Source organism: Diorhabda sublineata, chromosome 4 (genome assembly GCF_026230105.1).
Source record: "Diorhabda sublineata isolate icDioSubl1.1 chromosome 4, icDioSubl1.1, whole genome shotgun sequence".
Classification (NCBI taxonomy): Eukaryota; Metazoa; Arthropoda; class Insecta; order Coleoptera; family Chrysomelidae; genus Diorhabda; species Diorhabda sublineata.
Window position 1 is genome coordinate 35,368,926 of NC_079477.1, and position 18,842 is coordinate 35,387,767.

General features: G+C 30.6%; 1 protein-coding gene across 10 annotated transcripts in view; it reads left to right on the forward strand.

The window, feature by feature from the left end:
* Nucleotides 1-18,842, forward strand: part of LOC130443471 (transcription factor HNF-4 homolog) — a 37,740-nt gene that overhangs the window by 6,877 nt on the left and 12,021 nt on the right. For 2 of the 10 annotated variants that reach the window (XM_056778119.1, XM_056778120.1), the window contains exons 2-6: nt 15,855-16,056; nt 16,124-16,218; nt 16,286-16,419; nt 16,857-17,012; nt 18,137-18,257. In XM_056778119.1, the coding sequence (XP_056634097.1) occupies nt 15,855-16,056; nt 16,124-16,218; nt 16,286-16,419; nt 16,857-17,012; nt 18,137-18,257 (708 nt within the window). Of the gene's footprint in view, nt 1-3,673; nt 3,964-6,987; nt 7,208-13,837; nt 14,011-15,851; nt 16,057-16,123; nt 16,219-16,285; nt 16,420-16,856; nt 17,013-18,136; nt 18,258-18,842 lie in introns of those variants that run through there. The other 8 variants (XM_056778117.1, XM_056778115.1, XM_056778114.1 and 5 more) reach the window with 8 other exon arrangements.

Genomic DNA, 18,842 nt, shown 5'->3' on the forward strand with positions numbered 1-18,842 from the left:
GAATTGGATGTTATTAATAATTATATTTACGTACTGTATAGGTTATGTTATCGTCTATTCATGCAACGAACTAATGATTATTGTTTTCTAATGATATATTATAAACATACAATTCCTTTTATGATAAAATTATATTTATATTCATGAAAATAATTGATTATTATAAAATACGTTCGTTGAAACTTTTTTTTATTGAGAAAACTTGGTTGAGATGATAAAAGTCTCCTGCTGTTGAGGCACTGTGGTATCGAAACCGGTACATAAGTTATAAGTTGTTTTTTTTTTAATATAACAAAAGGAATTTGATTAATTTTTAATTTTACTCGTATATATAATCTAGAAACCGTTAGTTGAAATTTATCGTTTCAGGAATAATTCCTTGATTAATTGTCAAATTTTGACGTTTCTACTATACTTTATTACTGATATACAGGGCGTTATAATTGATTTCGTTTTTTCGTATTTTTTGAATTTTAGAAAATTTTATGAGGCTTTAATTTGACTCATATATTTTTTAATGATGCTTATAGCGATTTGTGCTGTAAATTGTAGATTCAGGAACAATTTTTTATTGAACTATCAAATTTTCATATTATTATTATAGTAGTTTAGTGAGATAAAGGGCGTCAAAGTTTTTTTTCTAATAATTGTAATAATTTTATAATTTGGGGTATATTTTACAAAATAATAAACGTAACGATTTATAATCCAAATCATCGGATGTAGGATCAATTTATCAATAAACTCTCCAATTTTCATGTTTTTGTTGGGTTAGATTACCGAGATACAGGGCTTTAAAGTTTTAGTTTTTATTAATTTTTATGTGCCTCTAATTTGGCCCATATTTCTCAAAATAATAAACTTAGCGGATTATACTCTCAATCATTATTTTCAGGATCAATTTTTCAATAAATTTTTAAATTTTAATGTTTTTGTTAGGTTAGATTACCGAGATACAGGGCTTCAAAGTTTTTGTTTTGAATAATTTTTATGTGCCTCTAATTTAGCTCATATTTCTCAAAATAATAAACTTAGCGGACTATGCTCTAAATCATTAGATTCAGGATCAATTTCTCAATAAACTCTCCAATTTTCATGTTTTTGTTGGGTTAGATTACCGAGATACAGGGCTTTAAAGTTTTAGTTTTTATTAATCTTTATGTGCCTCTAATTTGGCCCATATTTCTCAAAATAATAAACTTAGCGGATTATACTCTCAATCATTATTTTCAGGATCAATTTTTCAATAAATTTTTAAATTTTAATGTTTTTGTTAGGTTAGATTACCGAGATACAGGGCTTCAAAGTTTTTGTTTTGAATAATTTTTATGTGCCTCTAATTTAGCTCATATTTTCCAAAATAACAAACTTAGCGGATTATACTCTAAATCATTAGATTCAGGATCAATTTCTCAATAAACTCTCCAATTTTCATGTTTTTGTTGGGTTAGATTACCGAAATACAGGGCTTTAAAGTTTTAGTTTTTATTAATTTTTATGTGCCTCTAATTTGGCCCATATTTCTCAAAATAATAAACTTAGCGGATTATACTCTCAATCATTATTTTCAGGATCAATTTTTCAATAAATTTTTAAATTTTAATGTTTTTGTTAGGTTAGATTACCGAGATACAGGGCTTCAAAGTTTTTGTTTTGAATAATTTTTATGTGCCTCTAATTTAGCTCATATTTTTCAAAATAACAAACTTAGCGGATTATACTCTAAATCATTAGATTCAGGATCAATTTCTATATAAACTCTCCAATTTTCATGTTTTTGTTGGGTTAGATTACCGAGATACAGGGCTTTAAAGTTTTAGTTTTTATTAATTTTTATGTGCCTCTAATTTGGCCCATATTTCTCAAAATAATAAACTTAGCGGATTATACTCTCAATCATTATTTTCAGGATCAATTTTTCAATAAATTTTTAAATTTTAATGTTTTTGTTAGGTTAGATTACCGAGATACAGGGCTTCAAAGTTTTTGTTTTGAATAATTTTTATGTGCCTCTAATTTAGCTCATATTTCTCAAAATAATAAACTTAACGGACTATGCTCTAAATCATTAGATTCAGGATCAATTTCTCAATAAACTCTCCAATTTTCATGTTTTTGTTGGGTTAGATTACCGAGATACAGGGCTTTAAAGTTTTAGTTTTTATTAATTTTTATGTGCCTCTAATTTGGCCCATATTTCTCAAAATAATAAACTTAGCGGATTATACTCTCAATCATTATTTTCAGGATCAATTTTTCAATGAATTTTTAAATTTTAATGTTTTTGTTAGGTTAGATTACCGAGATACAGGGCTTCAAAGTTTTTGTTTTGAATAATTTTTATGTGCCTCTAATTTAGCTCATATTTTTCAAAATAACAAACTTAGCGGATTATACTCTGAATCATTAGATTCAGGATCAATTTCTCAATAAACTCTCCAATTTTCATGTTTTTGTTGGGTTAGATTACCGAGATACAGGGCTTTAAAGTTTTAGTTTTTATTAATTTTTATGTGCCTCTAATTTGGCCCATATTTCTCAAAATAATAAACTTAGCGGATTATACTCTCAATCATTATTTTCAGGATCAATTTTTCAATAAATTTTTAAATTTTAATGTTTTTGTTAGGTTAGATTACCGAGATACAGGGCTTCAAAGTTTTTGTTTTGAATAATTTTTATGTGCCTCTAATTTAGCTCATATTTTTCAAAATAACAAACTTAGCGGATTATACTCGAAATCATTAGATTCAGGATCAATTTCTCAATAAACTCTCCAATTTTCATGTTTTTGTTGGGTTAGATTACCGAGATACAGGGCTTTAAAGTTTTAGTTTTTATTAATTTTTATGTGCCTCTAATTTGGCCCATATTTCTCAAAATAATAAACTTAGCGGATTATACTCTCAATCATTATTTTCAGGATCAATTTTTCAATAAATTTTTAAATTTTAATGTTTTTGTTAGGTTAGATTACCGAGATACAGGGCTTCAAAGTTTTTGTTTTGAATAATTTTTATGTGCCTCTAATTTAGCTCATATTTTTCAAAATAACAAACTTAGCGGATTATACTCTAAATCATTAGATTCAGGATCAATTTCTATATAAACTCTCCAATTTTCATGTTTTTGTTGGGTTAGATTACCGAGATACAGGGCTTTGAAGTTTTAGTTTTTATTAATTTTTATGTGCCTCTAATTTGGCTCATATTTTTCAAAATAATAAACGTAGCGGATTATACTCTCAATCATTATTTTTAGGATGAATTCTTCAATAAACTCTCCAATTTTCATGTTTTTATTAGATTCGATTACCGAGATACGGGGCGTCAAACTTATTTTTTCTAATATATGTCATAGTACCCTAATTTTGCTGATATTTTTCAAAAAAATGAAAATATCGATTTTCGATTTATTCCAATAGATACAGGAATAATTCATCTATAAACCTTCGAAATTTAATGTTTCTACTACTTTCGATCACCGACATACAGAGCGTCAAAGTTAACTATTCGCCGTTATCCAAATTTTTCTCACAAACTTTCCAACTTTAATCGTCCATAACTCAACAAATAAACCGATAACCGGCAAACATATAATCCCTAATAATAGTTTGTTGTCAAGGTTTATTTTCTAATTGATCAAATTCGGAATTTGTTTAAATAAAATCCATGTTATCGGTACATGATAATGAAATCTTAAACAAATTACTTCACTCCAGTCGACCCCCTACCACATCGGTTGTCATACAACTCGTCGTTCCATCTCGATTTCGAATTGTTTATTCGCCGTTCAGTGCTGTGCGTTTTTTTCTTCTTCTCATTTTGATGATGCGTTCAAATTATTATTCCCCGAGTCCTGGGGGACTCCTCCAGGGGTCCGATGGCGAGGTGGAAGCTCGAGATTACCTTCTAAGCAGCACTATACGTTTAGATGAAAATTATTTGAGCTACAATATAATCGGTAAGTTATTTGAAACCAAAAATTGTACTGGAACGATCTAAAAATACATAATAATCCTTAGGTTTTAAAAAAAATGATGCACGACCATTTTTAATTTACTAATAACGATGCAGTTTTGTTAAAAATTATCTGAAATGAAAGAGAATCTTTGTTGATGTTCTAGAAACGATTTACAAGAATTATTATTGCTCTGTGACGATCTAAATGTCGAGAAATGTTCTTTAAAATGTTCTAGTACTATAGAAAATGTTCCAGAATTAACGAAAATGTTCTATAACAATGAATGTTCCTCTTGGTTGTTAATAAACAATCGAAAATGACTCTAGAGTATTAAAAAATGTACTAAACTTGATAAAGTTTGGTTTGAAATGTTCTAGACACAACGAGAATGTTCTAAAACAAACGAAAATTGTTCTAGAACAATAAACATCCTTTTTGGTTGTACATAAACCATTCATAATGAGTCTAAGGTATTATAAAATGATATAGAATGTACTAAGTTCGATATAGTTTAGTTTAAAACATTTTAGACACAACGAGAATGTTCTAAAACAATCGAAATGTTCTAGGACACTAAACATCCTTTTTGGTTGTACAAAAAACAATCATAATGAGTCTAAGGTATTCTATAATGATCTAGAATGTACTAAGCTCGATATAGTTTAGTTTAAAACATTATAAACACAACGAGAATGTTCTAAAACAAACGAAAATTGTTCTAGGACAATAAACATTCTTTTTGGTTGCACCAAATTAATTCGTAATAACTCTAATTTATTCTTAAATGATTGAGAATGTACTAAGCTCGATATAGTTTAGTTTAAAACGTTTTAGACGCAACGAGAATGTTCTAAAACAAACGAAAATTGTTCTAGGACAATAAACATTCTTTTTGGTTGCACCAAATTAATTCGTAATAACTCTAATTTATTCTTAAATGATTGAGAATGTACTAAGCTCGATATAGTTTAGTTTAAAACGTTTTAGACGCAACGAGAATGTTCTGAAACAATCGAAATGTTCTAGGAGACTAAACATCCTTTTTGGTTGTACAAAAAACAATCATAATGAGTCTAAGGTATTCTATAATGATCTAGAATGTACTAAGCTCGATATAGTTTAGTTTAAAACATTATAAACACAACGAGAATGTTCTAAAACAAACGAAAATTGTTCTAGGACAATAAACATTCTTTTTGGTTGCACAAAATTAATTCGTAATAACTCTAATTTATTCTTAAATGATTTAGAATGTACTAAGCTCGATATAGTTTAGTTTAAAACGTTTTAGACGCAACGAGAATGTTCTAAAACAAACGAAAATTGTTCTAGGACAATAAACATTCTTTTTGGTTGCACCAAATTAATTCGTAATAACTCTAATTTATTCTTAAATGATTGAGAACGTACTAAGCTCGATATAGTTTAGTTTAAAACGTTTTAGACGCAACGAGAATGTTCTGAAACAATCGAAATGTTCTAGGAGACTAAACATCCTTTTTGGTTGTACAAAAAACAATCATAATGAGTCTAAGGTATTCTATAATGATCTAGAATGTACTAAGCTCGATATAGTTTAGTTTAAAACATTATAAACACAACGAGAATGTTCTAAAACAAACGAAAATTGTTCTAGGACAATAAACATTTTTTTTGGTTGCACAAAATTAATTCGTAATAACTAATTTATTCTTAAATGATTTAGAATGTACTAAGCTCGATATAGTTTAGTTTAAAACGTTTTAGACGCAACGAGAATGTTCTAAAACAAACGAAAATTGTTCTAGGACAATAAACATTCTTTTTGGTTGCACCAAATTAATTCGTAATAACTCTAATTTATTCTTAAATGATTTAGAATGTACTAAGCTCGATATAGTTTAGTTTAAAACGTTTTAGACGCAACGAGAATGTTCTAAAACAATCGAAAATTGTTCTAGGACAATAAACATTCTTTTTGGTTGCACAAAACTAATTCGTAATAACTAATTTATTCTTAAATGATTTAGAATGTACTAAGCTCGATATAGTTTAGTTTAAAACGTTTTAGATGCAACGAGAATGTTCTAAAACAAACGAAAATTGTTCTAGGACAATAAACATTCTTTTTGGTTGCACAAAATTAATTCGTAATAACTAATTTATTCTTAAATGATTTAGAATGTACTAAGCTCGATATAGTTTAGTTTAAAACGTTTTAGACGCAACGAGAATGTTCTAAAACAAACGAAAATTGTTCTAGGACAATAAACATTCTTTTTGGTTGCACAAAACTAATTCGTAATAACTAATTTATTCTTAAATGATTTAGAATGTACTAAGCTCGATATAGTTTAGTTTAAAACGTTTTAGACGCAACGAGAATGTTCTAAAACAAACGAAAATTGTTCTAGGACAATAAACATTCTTTTTGGTTGCACAAAATTAATTCGTAATAACTCTAATTTATTCTTAAATGATTTAGAATGTACTAAGCTCGATATAGTTTAGTTTAAAACGTTTTAGATGCAACGAGAATGTTCTAAAACAAACGAAAATTGTTCTAGGACAATAAACATTCTTTTTGGTTGTACAAAAAACAATCATAATGAGTCTAAGGTATTCTATAACGATTTAGAATGTACTAAGCTCGATATAATTTAGTTTGAAACATTTTAGACACAACGAGAATGTTCTAAAACAAACGAAAATGTTCTAATACAATAAATGATTTTTTGTTTGTTCGAAACAATCAGAAATTCGAGAAATTTAGTTTCTTATTATCAGTATAACAATTTTGAAAAGTAATTATGAAGACTAGTCATCGAATTAACATATTTGAATAACGATAACGTGTTGTATACTATATTGAATCAACGTTATATATATATATATATATATATATATATATATATATATATATATATAATTGTACGTAAAAGCCAATCATTGCTGACAACTAATTAAAAATTATTTTATATTTAATTTACGAATGGTGAATCATTAGGTTTTCGTAAAACCAGTTATTTGCATTTTAATTTCGATTGTGACATCAAACATAACCTCCATTAGAATATCATAACCAGTTTTTTTTTTATACGAATTTCAATATGACAACTACCGACGATTCCATCAGAAACTAGTACTTATTTTAATTAAGCGGTACTATTTAGCTTTCAATAAATATATTTATGTGAAAGTGAAATGTTTTGTGACTACATTCTAATGGATATGGATGTTTTTATTGCTACAAACACCTATCAAGGTAAAAAAAAAATCGTTTAGTAAACATTTTCCGCGTAAATATCGATAGCAAGATCTAGAAGGCACTAATTATTATCTATACGATTCTAAAATAATCTAGAATCGACATTTTACTTCAAAACGTTGTAGAAGCAACGAAAATGTTCTGGAACAATAGATAAAGTTCATAGATGTTCCAACGGAATGATCTAGATCGATAATCAATCATCATAATTATTGTAGAATGTTTTAGAATGCATTTTAAAATGCCTTAGAACTAACGAAAATGTTCTAAAGCAATACAGAACAATCCCAGATGCTCTAAAACCATTGAGGACAATCCCAGATGTTCTGAAACAATACAGAACAATTCCAGATGTTCTAAAATAATACAGAACAATTCCAGATGTTCTGAAACAATACAGAACAATTCTAGATGTTCTAAAATAATACAAAACAATCCCAGATGCTCTAAAACCATTGAGAACAATCCCAGATGTTCTGAAACAATACAGAACAATTCTAGATGTTCTAAAATAATACAGAACAATACCAGATATTCTAAAACAATGCAGAACAATCCCAGATGTTCTAAAACCATACAGAACAATTCCAGATGTTCTAAAATAATACAGAACAATACCAGATATTCTAGAACAATGCAGAACAATCCCAGATGTTCTAAAACTATGCAGAACAATCCAAGATGTTCTAAAACCATCTTAGATTGATATAGAGTCGATTAGAATGTTCTACAATGTTCTGGAATGATGTACAACGATAAGAAAGATACTAAAAAACGTGATGAATGTTCTAGAACAAACGAAAATGTTCTAAAACGATAAAGAACAATCCCAGATGTTATGGAACCATCTTAGAGTGATACAGAGTCGACTAGAATGTTGTATAATGTTGTAGAATGATGTAAAACGATACAAGCGGGATTCAAAAACATTTTTAATGTTCTAGAATAAACGATAATGTTCTAAAACAATACAGAACAATCCTAGATGTTTATGAAACCATTTTAGAGTGATACAGAGTTGAATAGAATGTTGTATGATGTTCTAGAATAATGTAGAATGATATAAAAGGTACTCAAAAATGTGTTGAATGTTCTAGAATTAACGAATATGTTCTAAAACAATACAGAACGATCCCAGATGTACTAAAACCATATTAGAGTGATACAGAATGGACTAGAATGTTCTAGAATGATGTAAAACGATACAAGCGGGACTCAAAAACATTTTTAATGTTCTAGAATAAACGATAATGTTCTAAAACAATACAGAACAATCCTAGACGTTCTAAAACTATCTTAGAGTGATATAGAGTGGACTAGAATGATCTAAAACGATACAAGGGGGACTCAAAAACGTTTTGAATATTCAAGAACAAACGGAAGTGTTCTAAAGCAATAAAAAAATCGTAGATGTTCTGAAACGGTCTAAAACAACTAACAGTTACAAAAAAAGATGAATGATCATCTGTATATATATAAAAAATCGAAAATAGTCTATATAACGTTTCGAAAACTTCCTCAGCGGTTTCTGTCGTTCGGGATAGAGCGAAAAACGTTGTACAGACAATGAAACGCGCTTATCTTCGACTTCGGTTCTGTAATCACGTAAAAAAATTTCCAGAAATGTCACGAACCCGATGAAAAATGAATTGATAACGCATATATCAGAGTTTAGTCATAATTATTTTACCATAGTCGGTTTTTATTATTAAAAATAATAATAAATAATGGAATTAGAACAATGAATCAGTATTAAAACGTTAGGTTGTTTCCTGTATGTAAAATTAGCGAGTCTGGTAAATAAATTGACGGTGAAAGTGTTTGGTAGTAGTACTTAGTCGAAAGCTTTTGTTGTGATCAACAAATACGCGTCAATAGTGAATTATATGGTATAGAAATAAATAGTCACGTGTTACGACGAACCAGTTACCGAAAAAGGACTTTTTTTGTTATAAACAACTCGACCAATTACCAGGAAATACTTATATGTCATTATCTTTGTTGGAAACTTTTTTATTTATAAATATGGCACAGATTTCTTGGAATACCCTGTATTTAATAGTCATAACGTCTTCCTGTAAATTTTCATTTGATTCATTTGATATTCGATATGAATTTTTATTGTTCTAGTTACACAGGGCCAATAGAAATTATTGCTTTATTGGAAAACGAAGTTTTTGGAATTTTTTATAATTTTTTTTTGTTATAATTCAGTATTATACTGAAAACACTGTTTGCACCACCACTACACCAATTTTATTGTTCTAGACCATTTTAGGTTCATCTAGAACATTCAATACGTTTTTAGTCACTTTCGTATCGTTCTAGAACATTCTAGTCGACTTTGTATCATTCTAAGATTGTTTAAGGACAACTGGGATTGTTCTGTATCGTTTTAGAACATTTTCGTCCGTTCTAGAACATTCAACATGTTTTTTATTCCCCCTTGTATCGTTTTACATCATTCTAGAACATTATAGAACAGTCTAATCCACTCTGTATCACTCTAAAATGATTTTTTAAACATCTGGGATTGTTCTGTATCGTTTTAGAACATTTTCGTTCGTTCTAGAACATTCAACATGTTTTTGATTCTCCCTTGTATCGTTTTACATAATTCTACAACATTATAGAACAGTCTAATCCACTCTGTATCACCCTAAAATGATTTTTTAAACATCTGGGATTGTTCTGTATCGTTTTAGAACATTTTCGTTCGTTCTAGAACATTCAACATGTTTTTGATTCTCCCTTGTATCGTTTTACATAATTCTACAACATTATAGAACAGTCTAATCTACTCTGTATCACCCTAAAATGATTTTTTAAACATCTGGGATTGTTCTGTATCGTATTAGAACATTTTCGTTCGTTCTAGAACTTTCAACAGGTTTTTGATTCCCCCTTGTATCGTTCTACATAATTCTAGAACATTATAGAACAGTCTAATCCACTCTGTATCACCCTAAAATGGTTTTTTGAACATCTGGGATTGTTCTGTATCGTTTTAGAACATTTTCGTTCGTTCTAGAACATTCAACATGTTTTTGATTCCCCCTTGTATCGTTTTACATCATTCTAGAACATTATAGAACAGTCTAATCCACTCTGTATCACCCTAAAATGATTTTTCAAACATCTGGGATTGTTCTGTATCGTTTTAGAACATTTTCGTTCGTTCTAGAACATTCAACATGTTTTTGATTCCCCCTTGTATCGTTTTACATCATTCTAGAACATTATAGAACAGTCTAATCCACTCTGTATCACCCTAAAATGGTTTTTTGAACATCTGGGATTGTTCTGTATCGTTTTAGAACATTTTCGTTCGTTCTAGAACATTCAACATGTTTTTGATTCCCCCTTGTATCGTTTTACATCATTCTAGAACATTATAGAACAGTCTAATCCACTCTGTATCACCCTAAAATGATTTTTCAAACATCTGGGATTGTTCTGTATCGTTTTAGAACATTTTCGTTCGTTCTAGAACATTCAACATGTTTTTGATTCCCCCTTGTATCGTTTTACATCATTCTAGAACATTATAGAACAGTCTAATCCACTCTGTATCACTCTAAAATGATTTTTTAAACATCTGGGATTGTTCTGTATCGTTTTAGAACATTTTCGTTCGTTCTAGAACATTCAACATGTTTTTGATTCCCCCTTGTATCGTTTTACATCATTCTAGAACATTATAGAACAGTCTAATCCACTCTGTATCACCCTAAAATGGTTTTTTGAACATCTGGGATTGTTCTGTATCGTTTTAGAACATTTTCTTCGTTCTAGAACATTCAACATGTTTTTGATTCCCCCTTGTATCGTTTTACATCATTCTAGAACATTATAGAACAGTCTAATCCACTCTGTATCACTCTAAAATGATTTTTTAAACATCTGGGATTGTTCTGTATCGTTTTAGAACATTTTCGTTCGTTCTAGAACATTCAACATGTTTTTGATTCCCCCTTGTATCGTTTTACATCATTCTAGAACATTATAGAACAGTCTAATCCACTCTGTATCACCCTAAAATGGTTTTTTGAACATCTGGGATTGTTCTGTATCGTTTTAGAACATTTTCTTCGTTCTAGAACATTCAACATGTTTTTGATTCCCCCTTGTATCGTTTTACATCATTCTAGAACATTATAGAACAGTCTAATCCACTCTGTATCACCCTAAAATGATTTTTCAAACATCTGGGATTGTTCTGTATCGTTTTAGAACATTTTCTTCGTTCTAGAACATTCAACATGTTTTTGATTCCCCCTTGTATCGTTTTACATCATTCTAGAACATTATAGAACAGTCTAATCCACTCTGTATCACTCTAAAATGATTTTTTAAACATCTGGGATTGTTCTGTATCGTTTTAGAACATTTTCGTTCGTTCTAGAACATTCAACATGTTTTTGATTCCCCCTTGTATCGTTTTACATAATTCTACAACATTATAGAACAGTCTAATCCACTCTGTATCACCCTAAAATGATTTTTTAAACATCTGGGATTGTTCTGTATCGTTTTAGAAGATTTTCGTTCGTTCTAGAACATTCAACATGTTTTTGATTCCCCCTTGTTTCGTTTTACATCATTCTAGAATATTATAGAACAGTCTAATCCACTCTGTATCACTCTAAAATGATTTTTTAAACATCTGGGATTGTTCTGTATCGTTTTAGAACATTTTCGTTCGTTCTAGAACATTCAACATGTTTTTGATTCTCCCTTGTATCGTTTTACATAATTCTACAACATTATAGAACAGTCTAATCCACTCTGTATCACCCTAAAATGGTTTTTTGAACATCTGGGATTGTTCTGTATCGTTTTAGAACATTTTCATTCGTTCTAGAACATTCAACATGTTTTTGATTCCCCCTTGTATCGTTTTACATCATTCTAGAACATTATAGAACAGTCTAATCCACTCTGTATCACTCTAAAATGATTTTTTAAACATCTGGGATTGTTCTGTATCGTATTAGAACATTTTCGTTCGTTCTAGAACTTTCAACAGGTTTTTGATTCCCCCTTGTATCGTTTTACATAATTCTAGAACATTATAGAACAGTCTAATCCACTCTGTATCACTCTAAAATGATTTTTTAAACATCTGGGATTGTTCTGTATCGTTTTAGAAGATTTTCGTTCGTTCTAGAACTTTCAACAGGTTTTTGATTCCCCCTTGTATCGTTCTACATAATTCTAGAACATTATAGAACAGTCTAATCCACTCTGTATCACCCTAAAATGATTTTTTAAACATCTGGGATTGTTCTGTATCGTTTTAGAACATTTTCGTTCGTTCTAGAACATTCAACATGTTTTTTATTCCCCCTTGTATCGTTTTACATCATTCTAGAACATTATAGAACAGTCTAATCCACTCTGTATCACTCTAAAATGATTTTTTAAACATCTGGGATTGTTCTGTATCGTTTTAGAACATTTTCGTTCGTTCTAGAACATTCAACATGTTTTTGATTCCCCCTTGTATCGTTTTACATCATTCTAGAACATTATAGAACAGTCTAATCCACTCTGTATCACCCTAAAATGGTTTTTTGAACATCTGGGATTGTTCTGTATCGTTTTAGAACATTTTCGTTCGTTCTAGAACATTCAACATGTTTTTGATTCCCCCTTGTATCGTTTTACATAATTCTAGAACATTATAGAACAGTCTAATCCACTCTGTATCACCCTAAAATGGTTTTTTGAACATCTGGGATTGTTCTGTATCGTTTTAGAACATTTTCGTTCGTTCTAGATTATTCAACATGTTTTTGATTCCCCCTTGTATCGTTTTACATCATTCTAGAACATTATAGAACAGTCTAATCCACTCTGTATCACTCTAAAATGATTTTTTAAACATCTGGGATTGTTCGTGATCGTTCTACATCATTCTAGAACATTACAGAACATTCTAGTCGACTCTATATCAATCTGAGATTATTTTAGAACATCTGGGATTGTTCTGTATTTTTTAAGAACATTTTCGTTTGTTCTAGAACATTCAAAACGTTTTTGAGTGACATTAGTCGACTCTGTATCATTATAAAATTGTTTTAGAACATCTGGGATTGTTCTGTATTATTTTAGAACATCTGGAATTGTTCTGTATGGTTTTAGAACATCTGGAATTGTTCTGTATGGTTTTAGAACATCTGGAATTGTTCTGTATGGTTTTAGAATATCTGGGATTGTTCTGTATTATTTTAGAACATCTGGAATTGTTCTGTATTGTTTCGGAATATCTCTGATTGTTCTGTATCGTTTCAGAACATCTGGGATTGTTCTTAATTGTTTCAGAACATCTGGGATTGTTCTAGAACATTATAGAACTTTCTAGCCGACTCTGTATCACTCTAAGAGTCTCTGAAGACGATAACTTGATTATCGAATTTTCGTTTTGGTGTAGTGGTGGTGAAAATAGTGTGTTCAGTATTAATATCACCAACGGTTTCAGAAATTCCAGCTTAAATGGATGACTTTTATTAGAAATTTGATAACCTATCCTTTGAATTTAATATTAAATGTTGAAATATTATTTAGTATCAAAATATCAGAAGCTTGGAGATCTTTTGTTATATTTAATGTTATCATTTAAGTTTATCTGTTATATTTCTGAAATAGACATACTTTTGAAAGATAAGATAATTGTTTTTAATGCATCTTTAGATAATTCGATTTTTTTAAAATAATTTCCACGTTATTCGACGTGATAAAATCTATGGATAAAGTTGGTTTAATCAAGAACAATTTTTTTTCGAGAAACATGTTCGGTAAGTTCTTTTTTTGTCAATTTAGAATGTTTGGTATATAATTTTCTCTCAATTCAATTTCGTCGATTTCGAAAGAAAAATCCAATGTCCGTTGACACACATAGACCGAGAGACGATTGTTATTAATTTAATAGCTTATTAAATTAGAAAATGTGTCTTCTAGTTTCCCAAAAACAGTTTTGTAGCATTTTCTTTACGTATTCTCATGAATCTCTTAGATTTTGATAAAAAAATCCAATCCCCGATAGTGCAAATAGACCGAGAAGCGGTTGTTATTAATTTAATGGCCTATTAAATGAGAAAACGTGCCTTCAAGTTTCGAAAAATCAGTTTTGTAGTATTTTATTTACGTATTCTCATGAATTTCTTAGATTTTGATAAAAAAATCCAATCCCCGATGGTGGACATAGACCGAGAAGCGGTTGTTATTAATTTAATTGCCTATTAAATGAGAAATTGTGTCTTCTAGTTTCACAAAATCAGTTTTGTAGCATTTTCTTTACGTATTCTCATGGATCTCTTAGATTTTGATAAAAAAATCCAATCCTCGATGGTGCAAATAGACCGAGAAGCGGTTGTAATTAATTTAATTGCCTATTAAATGAGAAATTGTGCCTTCAAGTTTCGCAAAATCAGTTTTGTAGCATTTTCTTTACGTATTCTCATGGATCTCTTAGATTTTGATAAAAAAATCCAATCCTCGATGGTGCAAATAGACCGAGAAGCGGTTGTTATTAATTTAATAGCCTATTAAATGAGAAATTGTGTCTTCTAGTTTCACAAAATCAGTTTTGTAGCATTTTCTTTACGTATTCTCATGGATCTCTTAGATTTTGATAAAAAAATCCAATCCTCGATGGTGCAAATAGACCGAGAAGCGGTTGTTATTAATTTAATTGCCTATTAAATGAGAAATTGTGCCTTCAAGTTTCGCAAAATCAGTTTTGTAGCATTTTCTTTACGTATTCTCATGGATCTCTTAGATTTTGATAAAAAAATCCAATCCTCGATGGTGCAAATAGACCGAGAAGCGGTTGTTATTAATTTAATAGCCTATTAAATGAGAAATTGTGTCTTCTAGTTTCACAAAATCAGTATTGTAGCATTTTCTTCACATATTCTCATGAATCTCTTAGATTTTGATAAAAAAATCCAATCCTCGATGGTGCAAATAGACCGAGAAGCGGTTGTTATTAATTTAATAGCCTATTAAATGAGAAATTGTGTCTTCTAGTTTCACAAAATCAGTTTTGTAGCATTTTCTTCACATATTCTCATGAATCTCGTTGATTTTGATAAAAAAATCCAATCCCCGATGGTGCAAATAGACCGAGAAGCGGTTGTTATTAATTTAATAGCTTATTAAATGAGAAAATGTCTCTTCAACTTTCGCAAAATCAGTTTTGTAGCATTTTCTTTACGTATTCTCATGAATCTCTTAGATTTTGATAAAAAAATCCAATCCCCGATGGTTCAAATAGACCGAAAAGCGATTGTTATTAATTTAATAGCCTATTAAATGAGAAATTGTGTCTTCTAGTTTCACAAAATCAGTTTTGTAGCATTTTCTTTACGTATTCTTATGAATTTCTTCGATTTAGTTGAAAAAAATCCAATCCCCGATGGTGCAAATAGACCGAGAAGCGGTTGTTATTAATTTAATAGCTTATTAAATGAGAAAATGTATCTTCTAGCTGCACAAAATCGGTTTTATAATATTTTCTTCACGCATTCTCATATATTCCTTAAATTTCAATAGAAAAATCCAATGCCCGTTGATGTATATAGATCGAGAGGTGATTTTTTTTTATTATAGTAAAATACTCAATTTTTTTTATCAGTAGATCCAGATTTAACGATGGCGGGATGTAACAATTCATTGACAGCTACATTGAGTAACGTCAGCGGGGGCGTTAACGCACTCAGCCAACAATGCGCCATCTGCGGCGACAGAGCTACCGGCAAACACTACGGAGCCGCCTCCTGCGACGGTTGTAAAGGCTTTTTCAGAAGATCCGTTAGAAAGAATCATTTATATACATGCAGGTAAGTCCGCATCTGATCAACGCCCCTAATTTTGGTACTTGTCGCACACCCCTCGTATTATTTGCAGATTCAATAGGAATTGCGTCGTGGATAAAGACAAGAGGAACCAATGCAGATATTGTCGGTTGAGGAAGTGCTTCAAGGCCGGCATGAAAAAAGAAGGTGAGCTTTTTCGTATACGGGGGGACGTCGTAAAGTACTGATTCGATTTAAAGAAATTATATTTCAGCCGTGCAAAACGAACGGGATCGAATCAGCTGCAGGAGACCCAGTTACGAGGAGAACAACCAAAATAACGGTTTGTCCGTGGGATCGTTACTCAACGCTGAAATGCTCTCCAGACAAGTGGGAGCTGCTTTAGAGGTAATTTACACAAAAACCGGGGTCTACTCTGATATTTAAAGCGGGTTTTACACGTTCCGGTAGTAATTAAAGCTGATTTTACGTTTCGTTGTTAACAAAAGCGTATTTTACACGTTCCGGTAGTAATTAAAGCTGATTTTACACGTTCCGGAAGCAATCGAAGCTGGTTTTACACGTTCCGGTGTTAACTAAAGCGTATTTTACACGTTCCGGTAGTAATTAAAGCTGATTTTACGTTTCGTTATTAACTAAAGCGTATTTTACACGTGGTGGTGGTAATTAATGCGTGTTTTATACGTTCCGGAAGCAATTGAAGCTGATTTTACACGTTCCGGTAGTAATTAAAGGTGGTTTTACACGTTCCGGTAGTAATTAAAGCTGGTTTTACACGTTCCGGGTGGCGATTAAAGCGTGTTTTAAACTGTTCTGGTTTTTAGCAAATGGATACGAATCCTGTGAACGATTACGATATTTCGAATAGGCAATTGGCAAGTATCAATGACGTTTGCGATTCAATGAAACAGCAGTTGTTGATATTGGTGGAATGGGCGAAATATATACCGGCTTTTACGGAATTGCAATTGGATGATCAGGTGAATATTATTGCTCGATAAATCTTCTTCCGTTTTTAGAATTAATTCGAAATATAATCGTTATTGACAGTACTATCACTTCTAATTGTATAAAACGCTCCAAAAAAATATAATTTGGATGAAAAAATCGTGTTTCTGTCGATTCTGGTGGTCCTTCTTCAGTATAAACGATGTTTTGACATCTAATAATACGGGGGGACTACGAAACGTAATACTTTAAACGCCTTTGCTTCAATAATTTCGATCTTTTTGGAGATTTTTGTGAGAAAATGAGTGAATTTAGAAATCATTCTGTAACGACTGTACTATTTAGATAACTCCGCTCCCATTTCTAGAATTAATTGAATTTCTAATCGTTATTGACTGTACTATCACTTCTAATTGTATAATACGCTCAAAAAAATTATAATTTGGATGAAAAAATCGTGTTTCTGTCGATTCTGGTGGTCCTTCTTCGGTATAAACGATGTTTTGACATCTAATAATACGGGGGGACTACGAAACGTAATACTTTAAACGCCTTTGCTTCAATAATTTCGATCTTTTTGGAGATTTTTGTGAGAAAATGAGTGAATTTAGAAATCATTCTGTAACGACTGTACTATTTAGATAACTCCGCTCCCATTTCTAGAATTAATTGAATTTCTAATCGTTATTGACTGTACTATCACTTCTAATTGTATAATACGCTCCAAAAAATTATAATTTGGATGAAAAAATCGTGTTTCTGTCGATTCTGGTGGTCCTTCTTCAGTATAAACGATGTTTTGACATCTAATAATACGGGGGGACTACGAAACGTAATACTTTAAACGCCTTTGCTTCAATAATTTCGATCTTTTTGGAGATTTTTGTGAGAAAATGAGTGAATTTAGAAATCATTCTGTAACGACTGTACTATTTAGATAACTCCGCTCCCATTTCTAGAATTAATTGAATTTCTAATCGTTATTGACTGTACTATCACTTCTAATTGTATAATACGCTCCAAAAAATATAATTTGAATAAAAAATCGTGTTTTGATAGATTCTGATGGTCCTTCTTCGGTATAAACGATGTTTTGACATCTAATAATACGGGGGGACTACGAAAAGTGATATTTTCTACAGGGTGTATCTTCCAGGTGACTCTACTCCGCGCGCACGCTGGGGAGCATCTATTATTGGGTCTAGCAAGAAGATCGATGCATTTGAAAGACGTTCTTTTATTAGGGAACAACTGTATAATGACCAAAGAATGTCCAGGTGATTAATTTATCATTAAAAAATTAAAAATGATTAACTGTGTTGCATGAAAATCTGGTGTCGAGGGTATAAAGTACGAGGCGATACAATTTTTGAAAGGCGCGTATTTTAGTGGCGAAAAAGTGATCGAAAAAGAAGAAGAAAGTGTCGAAAATGTCGTTTCCGTCGTTAATAGCGAAGTTTTTAATGACGATAATAATTTTTTAGGACATAACCTTCAATTATCATCCAATGTAATTATCGTCATTTTTTTCTTCTTCAAAGTGCAATTAAATGTACGCATATTTATGTATCATCATTTGGTGTCATCAAGTTGTCGCGATCACGTGACCGATTCTAATTGGTATACGACGAAACTCGATTTGTAAATTGTAATATTTCGTAAATTAATTTCTACATAAATTCGAAATTTTCCATTAAAAATTCAGGTAATTAATTACGTCGTCGATAAAAATGAATAAATAGAATTTTAGTTACGGGGGTATAGCGAAAATTCTCATCGTCGCCTCGTACTTTTTCGTTTTTACTAAATGAACCTGCTTAGATCGTGAAAGTATTAAAATAGGTGCATGTTCGTACATTTTT